Here is an 11,890-nt window from a genome sequence, read left to right as displayed (position 1 = left end):
CCCCAGCTGTACACACTGATGCATGTAAATGGGTGTGTATCGAGGACTACAGGGCCGGTGGGACAGGGTGGAGATCAGTGCAGAAAGCGTGGGGTCAGAATTCTTTCCAGCACCAACCTGATCCCGTGGATTCTTGGGATACTTAATCAAAATCATGTGCTTTTTATTTAGTTTAGAACCACAGAGTACTGGACAGCTTCCTATTTTTTTTGCTTTTTGCATACTTGGGTGGTGTATGCCTGAGTTTCTCTGTAGTTAAAAAAAAAATCTTATCACATGATCTCCCTTATTTGGGATTGTCTGACTATGATTCTCAGTGTTCTAGGTTTTAGGTAACCTCTTTCACAGTTACTTTTTCTCTTTTTCTTATGCTTTTGGGCCTTGTGCAGAGAGCTGCAGCTGCAGAGCAATGGTGACGAGATGTGAAAAACATGGTTTTTATTCCCATTGAAACCTATTTATCTCCCTCGCTCACAATTGCACATTCACACTGTGAGGTCAGACTCGTGCTTATATTTTAAACCCAAAAGGACTTCAACATCTGGAGGAGCAACATCTGTGATATATGTTGTTTTAGAATTGTAAGTCTTAAGAGCTGCAGCACTCTGTCAGTTGCACGTTTTAAAATGACTGTTTAGTGTTGTCTTCCTCTGAGATCGCTGGCAATGTCCCAGATTTGCACATCTGTGCTAAATGAGAATCATACATTCGTGGGCTGTAATTGTGGTCAGCTTCATTCAGGGATTGATTGGAGCTCTTAAACAGCCCATTTCAACCCACCACAAATATCCCCCCTATATAGCTATCACACACACATAATATTAAGTTATAATCGATATAATTATAAAAAGTTAACATAACATACGATTATGAGAAATAATTTGTCACAGTTATGAAAAACTTTGCAGCTTCGTCATACAAAGAAACGTGAGAAATGAAATGACAATTATGGTAAAATGTCACAGTTGTGAGATATAAAGTCATTATAATAAGACATTAAATCAAAATTATGATGAAAGATCACAATGTGAAATATAAAGTTGCGATGATAAGAAAAAGTCAGTTGTGAGGTATAAAGTCACATTATAAGATACAGTATCAGTATACAGTATAAAGGCCCATTATAAGATAAAGTCAAAAATATGACATGAAAAAATCATGATTGTAAGGTATAAAAGTCAAATTCTAAGATAAGTCACAATTACTATAAAAATCACACTTAAATATAAAATTGCAGTTATGAGGAAAAGGTCGATTGTGAAAGTCACATTTTGATGAAAAAAATTGATCTATCACACTTGTGAGATATTTTTCCCACGGTATATTGATATATGTTAAAGGGGTCATATGATGCTGCTAAAAAGAACATTATTTTGTGTATTTGTTAATGTGGGGGCGTGTTAGAACGAGCCGTTTTAGGTAGGTGTGGCTGACTCTTAACTTTTATAAAGAATATCTCTTTGGATTTGAGACTTTAGTCTTTGCAACTTTACAGATCTTCTTTATGCACCAAGAGCTTGTAACACTCTAAAGAGAAAGGAAAAATTGAAATCGCATCATATGACCCCTTTAAGTAGTGTGTGTGTGTGTGTGTGTGTGTGTGTGTGTTTTATTTATTTTTAATTTTTTTTTACATTTTAAAGGCAGTGTTTTTAAATTACATAATTTATAAAAGAAAAAAAAAAAACGATTTAATGTAATGTGATTGTTAAGAAACAGGACACTTCTACAGAAATCATAGTGTTCCAGTTCCATGTTCTCTAAATTAACAAACTGGGGCGCTTTGGGTTACATTTATTTTGTGTTTTTCTTTGTCCTTTTTGTTGATGAACTGTGGTGTGTGAAGAAGTGTCTCTGGTGCTGGTCCAGTTCTGTTTTTAGGAAGATCACTTTCGTATGCTGTGAGATCTTAGGGATGTTAGGGAGTTGCCCCTTTCATTTCAGTCTTAAAACTTATTCACCATATGAATAATGTTTAGATTGATCTCACTATTCAGGCACAGGCTGGTCTCTATCAAACATCATTACATCAGCGTTACAATGGGTGAGTTTTTGCATGTCGTAATGGCTCTTACTAAGTACTTACATGAGTCATTGTGATATTTACTCTGATATCTTGTGAGATAATTTAGGTCAGATTTTGTGTATGGCACAGCAATATACTGTATCTCTGCCAAGACTATATTATTAAGCCAGTATCATTGTCATCTGGGGCAAACCCAAAGTTTGTTGTTAATTAAAAAGTAAAAGGCTGGAAAGGGTGCAACTGGAGTACCCTTTTGGCAAGGAAATGTCTTTCCTTCCTCATACAACTTAAATTTATTTGCATATCAAGCTTAATTGCATGCTTGAAGATTTATTGCCAATAGCTTAATGGTTTGGCACAAGTGAAAACAACCAATGTTAGTCATACGTATGGTGTTGAACTTAACCATGTGTATCTGAAGCAAATTCACTCATATTGTTCTTCTAATTTTGCTAAGGTGAGAAGGATTTTGTTTGGCATGTGCTTGACAGATGATTGTGTGTGTGTCTGATGTGTACAGTCTTGCCATCTGGGTTGATTTTATTGTGTGTGCTTACACACATTCACAGACAGACACAAATGATTGACAGATGTGCAGGCTCAGATGCACAGTATGTGTGAACAATGCGATCAGTGGGGTGCAGACTTTGCTTTCTGTATTGACAAAAATTGCATATAATTTTTTAAAATTGTATTACATCATGCTTAACAAACCAAGCATTACACCTTGTAATTTTGCCACCCAGAGCTAAATTTTGGATCAGAAGCAGATGCTTAGCGATGTGTCACAAACAGCTTCACCACCCAGCTTTTTCCTCTGGTTTTGAATTAATGAAGTGCCACTGGTAATGCAGTTGTGGCCACCACAAGCATTTTGATGATGTCTGTGGTGGAGGTCTGATTGATGTAATCAGACTAAGGTTCATTGGGATCTTTGCTTACCAAGCTCTTTCTCCACCTGGAGGGCCTGACACCAATAACCACCACAATTTGCCAAACCCCCTAGGGTAGAGTATGTGAACTCAGCAAAATATCAGAGCGTTCTCCAACTGTAAGTAATTGCACCTGAAGAGTTAATCAGAGTTTTTCTGGTAAGTTGGCCAAGTAAATAAAGCTAGAGCTCATTACCTGATCCATTAATAGCAGAATGTGTGAAAACGCAACAGGGTCAGTGCATGTAGATTTGGCATATGTTAGAAAGGGTAAATTGAATTTATAGATAATTATGCAGCAATTAATGTGTAATTAGTATTGTAGCCGACTTGGCATAAATATGCCCTGCCGTTTTAAGGCAAAAAGTCTGGCACTTTTATAATAATAATAATAATAATAATAATAATATATTTTTTTTCCCTCTGTATCTCTGTTGAGTGACTATTTCTATTTCTGGGATATATAATTTCTCCATTGGGTGGCGACAAAACACTGCAGCAATTAATGCGTGGTTAGTATTGTAGCCGACTGGCATAAATATTCTCTGCCGCTTTAAGGCAAAAAGTCTGGCACTTTTATAATAATATTAATATTTTTTTTCTCTGTATCTCTGTTCCGTGACTATTTCTGTGGTTACATCATTTCTCCACTGGGTGGCGACAAAACACTATTTATGAGTGAATCACTGAATCATTCACTCAACCCATTTGTTTAAACACGCTTATTCATTCATGAATGAAACATGAATCAAACTGAATCAGTCCCTCAGCTGTTTCATTCGAAAACACTTTCATTTAAGAACATCACCATGCTCTGAAACATGCAGCGTTTCAGTCTTCTGTGGCTTTGTTTGAAACTATTTTCATCGGCAGAGCAAAAACCGACTAAATAGTGTGGCTAAAATGTAAGTTGCTCTATATTTACTTGCACAAAATATAAAAACTACATCGCACTTGCAAATTGTGCTGCTGGTCTGAATAGTATATCAGTCAGTCAAACAAAATGAATGTTTAGATAGAGAACAAAGGCCAAACAAAACTAAACAGTTTTACACTGTGAAATGGATAACCGGAGACAACATCTCTTGAAGAATGGTGTTTTGCTTTGTTATCTGCCTGTTTGGTCCTGTGACTTATTTCTTTTTTTTTATAATGCTACTGCATTGCCTATGGCCTTGTCACAACTAAATACATCCAAACATTTTGAATAGCTTTATTTGAAACACGTGTTTGATTGTTTCTTGTGTTAATTGAATATTTACTTTGGACTGATTTTGTTGATGTACCTTTTTCCGTGATATTCTTTGGTCCTGATGGATGAATTGGCTTGATGGATGTTTGTGGCACATATATAAGAGCCTTTTGTACTTCAAGACACTGTTGAAGTTTATTTTAATGCATTGTGATTGATTTATACATTTGAACAGCATCATTTAGTATGTGGATTTATAGTTATTTGGATAACTAAAGAAAGCATGTTTTTAATGGGCCTGAATTCCCTCATAGGCAGTTCTAACAACCACTGTTAAAATATGCTCCAGCTGGACCCTTATTTCTGAGGTCTGTTGTGGGAACACCTCTTCTTTCATAGGTAATATGAATCTGTCTTTTGGCTTACTAATGACTTTACCACAACACAGCTGTATATTATTTCATTTCGCATGATTCTGTCTGGCTATGTTTAGGATGGTGTATATACATATATATATATATATATATATATATTTTTTTTTTAACCTATGAATGATAGCTTTGACTTGAGATGAACAAACATTATGTAATTATAGTCCTCCTGGTTCAGTCATCTTGTGTTTCTTTAAGGTTCAAGAAGTGAACCCAAATTTTTCAAGTTCTTTGTGCTGTCATGGCTCTGCTAATGGGGAATGTGAAGTCCACACCAGGCTGATCTGTGACTGCCGTTCTGCACTAGAAAAACAAATCTTAGTGGAGATCCCAGAGTGAGTTACGGCATCTTGAACACATGGTCCATTAACTCACAATCTTTTAGATATGGAGGAGTCATTCTTTGGATCTATAGATCAAATATTAGGTTTTGGGGGAAAAGTTTTTTGATCCAGCACAAGTAGGACTTGTGACAAAATGAGAGTTTAGTTTGAGCATGATTTGTGTTACTTATGTTTAATTCCACTGAAGATGTTGTGATTGACTTCACTCTCTTCTATGTCTACTGGGTCGTAGGCACTTTGTCTGTCCTCACTGAAAGCAAAAGTGCTACCTTAAATGCCTTAAATAAAGGTGTGTTTGTTTGCACACTCTTGCACTCGCAAAAGCACTTAATTTATATTACTGCTATGCTTCTCCAGACAGCATCCTTTTTGTGGTTATCCATGCAGAATTTTAGTGATTTGTCATATTTCAGTATCTTGTGGTCAGGATTTTGGTCCAATGAATTTTCTAGTACTGACAAAATAGTGCTGATTGTCACTGTTAGGACAGAAAGGATTTATTCCTTGTTGCCCTGTGTTTGGTTAGGACCAAAGAGTTAACAGAATCCTGAGGCGGCCAAATATGATACTGTTATGCATATCCATTGTACTGAATGAGAAACATTGTACAAGAAACAAAAGAAACCAAGGCATGTCATTCTCTATCATGACAACATTTCTTTTAGAGGACATTTTTTGTTTTGGTTAAACTAATTTTGCTCATGGATACTCACTGAGGGACCTGTGATTGTTCTTTGTCACACAATGGAATGTTTCTGTCCAAAGACCGGTAGATTAAAGTGTACGCTCTTTGATTAATTCACAAAGAGGATGTAATCATTTTTGTAGTGTTTTCAGCCTTAGCTTCTTGACAGCACTGATAGTATTGCAGTGTACTAAGAGGGATGTTGTGAATACCGATTTTCTTTCTTTACAAAACTGCTAGGCCAGAACATGCAGCAGAGCTTTGAATTATTATATGATATAAAAATTGATTTCTGTTCAAATTCCAGTTAAAACAGACAGAGGAAACTGTAAATTAACTAAACTGCTGTAGAACACAGATGAAAATAATTACACTGTCAATATAATTTGACACAAAAGGGTTTTATTTTAATTGGCATCTTGGAACTTCATTTTTTAAGTGTTTGGGGGAAAATACATCGCAATCTTACAAGAGATGCCACAGTGATGGAATAATAACATTTTCCAGACTATATGTAACCTTCAAAAAGTTTTCAAAAATACCGTATAGAAATTTGGGGTTGGTAAGATTTTGTAATGTTTTTGAAAGAAGTCTCTTATGCTCACCAAGGCTGCATTTGTTAAAAATGCAGTAATATTGTGAATTATTACAATTACAATTATTACGATTTCTGTTAAATTATTTTAAAATGTAATTTATTGCTGTGGTAGCAAAGCTGAATATTCAGCAGCCATTACCCCAGTCTTCAGTGTCACATGATCCTTCAGAAATCATTCGCATATGATTTGGTGCTCAAGAAACATTTCTTATTATTAACAGAATTGAAAACAGTTGTGCTGCTTAATGTTTTTTGTAAAAACCTTGGTACTAAATGCTCAATATTAATTTCTTTCAAAGAAAGCACCATGTAGTGTATATCCACAAGTTCAACAGTTAGATTAATTCTGATTATAGATTATACTTAGAACATGTGAAGTCAAGACTAGGACAAGGCGCAAGACTTGAACTGTGCATCAAAATAAAATATGACTGCCCATATACAGTACATCCAGAGTGAAAACAGTATTATTAAATACGGTTTCATTAAAACAGTATAAAACCATTGACAGCATGCTTATTCAAAACATCAGCACCTTGAATACTGAGCAGCTTATTTTGGTGTCATGCTTTCTAATGTAGTCTAAATATACATATGTTATAATATATCTTTGCATGCTTGTATTTCAAAGTTTTCAGAAAACCTAAGATGCTTAAGACATTGCCTGCTTCTATTAGATCAAATATAAATGTTATGGAGGACACGTAGACAGAACACCCAATCAGGAGGCAGCTTGTGATACTCCAATTTATTACCGTCCAGCCTCAGAATCTTCATACGTGAATATGATGTGGGTCCTACTGTCCTGCAGAAACTGCTCACGTTGAACTCTGGAAGACACAACAGCAAAATTGTAGTAGAACATAGAGCCATATGTTTGTATGATATAATATAATATAATATATTTTTTAACCATTAGTTAACCAGTATGGCAGTGTTAGTGTTACACATTTTCTTCATCATCATCATCACTACCGGAAGGGTATTTATTTATTTGACATATTTTTACATTTGTCTCACTTGACTTTCATAGTAAGCTACTTCATCAAGCAGGTTGATATTGTTAAGCTGTCTGTTACTCCCAGCTATCTGTCTGTTTTGAAATATTGGTACTGCGTTACCGTTTCCACTGTTTACTAGATCGAGATAGCGAGACAATGAGGTCACCATATTCAGCGATTAATGTGACATGGTGCTTCAGAGAATTTGCAGAAGACATTAATCGTTCAATAGATCACACACCACAGTCAAACGACAGCCCACGTAAACAAGAGGAGCTGCTTCCCAGCACCGTGCAAATAAGTTACAGGTGCGCTTCCATTGGTACCTTCAGTGTCAGTGAGAACACAAGAGGAAACCTTCAGATCTGTTTCATCTTGTTTTAGGTACTAATTGTGATGGTAGCATAAATCTACAGTAGGTATCTGTAGCTTGTAGTTTAGGAGTCATAAACTGAAAGACTATGAGGTTTCTCTGGTGACATTAAGACTATTCTCAGCACAGAGAATCAATATATGTGTTTACAAAGCACTTAAGGTGTGTAACCATTTTTGTAGCTTGTTTCCACTCCTCTAAATATGATAATAATATTTTTATCATCTTTTCTGGAGATCTATACAAAAAAACATTATAGTGTCTCCACCCTCAGACTGGAGCCTTTTAATGGCGCTGGTCAATACATTCTCTGTTACATTCTTTCCATTTGTTTTCTGAAGGTAGATCTGACAGGTTGTTTAACCTTTCCCTAACCTCTACTTCTAGGCTATAATATACCAGTCATCTGTTTTATCATTTTCAATAGTGGTTGCTTGTGAATAATTAGAATATTATACTTCATTTTGAACTGGTAAACCGCTGTTGCTGGCATGAGGTTTTGTTGTGGGGTTCAAAAAGAGTGAATCATGACCACTGCCTGAAAAAAAAAGAATGTCTGCTGAAGTCTTTGCTGTCCACCAGAGGCACGGCTCTTGTAACTGAGCTCAGCATGCTGCTGAGGAGGAGGGGGAGAACAGAGCGTGCTTTTAGCACATGTGGATTCCTTTTGGAGTATTCACAGATGTTCTCAAACCTTCCTTCTTTCTTTTCTCCCTCCTTCTCTTTCAGCTAACTTACTTTTTCTGGTCACCTTGTGTCTCTCCAGGATGTGTCTGTCTGCAAACACGTTGTGACAAACACATTAGAGAACGGGAAAGGGGGGAAAGAAAACCAAGAGAGGAGGGAAAGTTTATTTCTCTTCTAAAGTCCTGTCACATTTTCCATCACTTTTCCCATGGCCCATCCGGGTCTGAATGTTGATTCTCTCGTGCCAAGGATTATTTCATCAAGCCTGAGAACACGGCCTCATTCTGTAAGACTGTTGATCAGGACACAAACATTCAAACAGTTCTCATTCAAGCATTTGGCGAGCTTACAGTTTTGTGTTTAGAATCATTTCTGCTCTGGGCTGATATTTAAGACTGTAGCAGACATGTGAGTAGGACCGCGAAAATTGTCACTGCCCATGACGACATGCTTATGTGCAGGCTTCCTGCTTATCACAGGGCCTGGGACAGATTTGTGCAAGATTTAGAATTGGATTAAAAATTTTCCTTAAATTCCAGTTCAGTTCTAGAATTTGAATTTACCGGTAATTTGAATGCAGAATTGCCACAGTTCCTTTAAAACCACAAGAAATTCCACTGTAGCCAATTCAATTCAAATTCACATAATGCTAGTTCCCAAATTGTGAAGAAGTTGTGTAGTTTGCCACATTTAAGTGATTTTGTGGATCAAAACCAATTCATGGTTTCCTGAAGTCTGTCAGCAGTGCTTTATATCCACTATAAACATCTTGTCTTGAAAACCTGCAGTAAGTGTCACATTCTCTCCAAGTTCTGTTGGAGCAATTTATTGAATGCATTGTTAATGTAACATCAGCATGAGAAAAAAAATGTAAAAAAAGGGTTCTCTGTCTTGTGTCATGTCGCAGTTATTCTGTCATTAAACTCGGCATGAAACGCACTCATGGACTGAAACTTTTCCTCTGCCACATTGAACTTCAGCAGTGCTGCTTTCTCGTCAGTGCAGTGCTAAAGGATAAACCTCAGTGCTTTGTTTGTATGAAACAAGAACCTTACACCAACTCACCTTGGATATGGTTAACCTCAAGGTAGAGGTACTGAAGTGTGGTGGGAATGGTAGGGATTGCTGTCAGCTGATTATAAGAAAGATCCAGCTCTACCAGAGATGTGAGGTTAAATGCACCACGGTCAAGCCCTTCATTCCTCAATTTGTTGTGTCCAAGCCGTAGATAACGGAGTCTATTAAAACCATGAAGGCTGTTTTGGGTCAGGCCAGTCAGAGAGTTGTTGGAGAGGTAAAGCTGCTGGACAGATGGAGGCAGACGTTTGGGGAAAGTCTCCAGGAGGTTGTGACTAAGATCCAGGAGGTTGAGGACTCCAAGACCTGGTGAAGAACATGATAACGCTTAGAGTTTACGAAATTATTAACTTTGGTAATGCTTCCTGATAATTTATGTAGAGATGCAAACTATCGGCCCCATATCAGTTATCAGATCAGATATTAGAGATATATTTCATTTTATTTATTTATTAATTGATGTTTATCATTATAGTTTCATTTCTAGCAAATCTCAAAATAAATATTGATTTTATACCGTATTTTTAATATCAGTGCATCTCTAGATTTATCTTCTGAAAGATTAATTAAAAAATATAAAAACCAAAGAATACCTTTTAAGTCGCCCTCTTCAATAGTCGTCAGACGATTACCTTGTAACAAAAGTAATGTTAAATTGTCCAGATTTTGGAAAGCACCTTCAGAAATTTTTTCGATGCGATTATATGCGAGTCGCAGCTGCTTAATTCCACTAGGCAGTCCGACTGGCACCCTTGTCAGGTTATTATTATTTATGAAAAGATTTACCAAGCGGGTAAAGAGTTGTTCACTCAGTAGCTGATTGCGATCCAAGATCAACCAGCGCAAGTTTGTGGCATTGGCGAGCGATCTGGATCCAAGGATAGTTATATTATTCCCTTGGAGAAACATGTACTGTGTGTGGGACGGAAGGCCAGAGGGAAGCTGGGTAAGGCCCCTGTGGTCACAATAAAGAGCTGTTGGCCACTGGATAGGGCAGTCACACTCCAAAGGACAACTTTGTGTGTTAACAGCACGAAACCATCCGGGATCCATCCGATCTTTCAAAGTCAACACACTCGGCTCTCCCAAAAAACGGTTGATCCAGAGTGGTACACCTCCATAGTCCAAGTCCAGCGTGAAGGCCCAAGTCGGCCCACACACAGAGAGTAACAAGAAAATCGTGCTTATATCCATTTGTCCGCCTGCCTAAATGAAACAGAAACAGCCTTTATAGCGTTTATAATTTAAACTACTCACTTTCCAGTGATTTTCTTCCATTCTCTTTCATCACATTGCAAACACATGCATCATTTACATATGCGAGAGGAGTGAGCATACCTTTCACCTCTCTTCCCCGGCCAGTTTTAGTTAGAAGAGCCTCTGAATGGTAGACTTGTCGAGACTATCCCTGTAGACGTTTAAACGGGGCAACCTGAAGAGTTTTACGCGGATACTGAAACATTCCTCACTCAGCGATGGCCTTTTCTTCCATGCAGCTTATTCTCACTCTTTTTTTTCCAACCTGTCTCGGAAGCTTATGGTTGGAGTCTAACCACTGCACAACATTTGTTAGAAACATGTGTGCTGGCAGCTTAGAAAGGGCAATCTTTACAGAAAATGCTGATGTGATTTTAAAATCTTTTGGATTTAATACACATCACATAATGTGTGAATAGAAATCCTGTTGTTGATTTAATGTGACTTTCTCCTTCAAAGCTTGATTTTGAGTAATTTACAACTGATGTGGAATCATATTTTAATGCTTATGCAAACCATATACTGTTACATAAACAGCCTCAGGCCACTGACTGATGAACTGTAATATCACGTCATTGAGCCTGTGAGAATGGGGAGTATGTTTGAAGGCAGTATATTTTCTCTTCGCAGACATGCCCTGCACAGCAGTCAGCTCTGGAACATCTAGCACAGAGAGCAATGGTTACAGTCAGACAGCTGGAGGGGGCCTGGGGAGCCAAACAGACCCTGTTCGTCTGCGAGAGAGCAGGAAAGAAGAAAAGAGGGCGAGAGAGTAAAACTAAGATAGCTTTAGCCCAACACATCAAAGCCCTTCCATAGGGATGAGACAATGTTTCGGTCAATGAAGCACATGTGGAAGAATTGACAATAAAGCAGACTTGACTTGACTTTACTTGAAGGTCTGAAAAGTCAGAGTGCCCCCTAGCACTCAAATCAACCATAACAATCACAAAAGCAAGGTTGTTATTATTTGATATAATATTCTTTTTTTCTCAATGCTATTATTTTATACTCAATACTTCTTTAAAAAAAATGTTTAGTACATTAAAAAGTTTTTTGTATGGAAATAGAAAAAGAAAACAAAAAGCAGAATGTAACTTGTCATAACTTTACATTGATAAATTAACTATATATATTGTATAATATATATACGTAATATGTATATTTAAAATATGTACTTTTAAATATATTTCCTAATGCAAACATAACCCCCAAAATGTTACCATTTAACATTGTTTAATAAAGTCAAATTTTAATGTTAAAATAAATGTAAAAAATATATTTAAA

General features: G+C 36.8%; 1 protein-coding gene across 1 annotated transcript; it reads right to left on the bottom strand.

Moving 5' to 3' along the window:
- Positions 1 to 6,876: 6,876 nt before the first annotated feature.
- LOC107728600 (lumican-like) lies at positions 6,877 to 10,540 on the bottom strand. The gene is made up of 3 exons (XM_016538827.1): positions 9,940 to 10,540; positions 9,335 to 9,652; positions 6,877 to 7,038 (listed from the first exon to the last, which is right to left on the bottom strand). Exons 1-3 carry the CDS (start codon positions 10,538 to 10,540, stop codon positions 6,887 to 6,889), a joined length of 1,071 nt encoding a protein of 356 aa, XP_016394313.1. The 3' UTR covers positions 6,877 to 6,886.
- Between the last annotated feature and the right edge of the window lie 1,350 nt (positions 10,541 to 11,890).

The sequence above is a fragment of the Sinocyclocheilus rhinocerous genome, unplaced genomic scaffold (assembly GCF_001515625.1).
Source record: "Sinocyclocheilus rhinocerous isolate Xijiao unplaced genomic scaffold, SAMN03320098_v1.1 scaffold757, whole genome shotgun sequence".
Classification (NCBI taxonomy): domain Eukaryota; kingdom Metazoa; phylum Chordata; class Actinopteri; order Cypriniformes; family Cyprinidae; genus Sinocyclocheilus; species Sinocyclocheilus rhinocerous.
The sequence above is the reverse complement of the archived record's forward strand: the minus strand, read 5'-3'. Positions and strand labels throughout refer to the sequence as shown.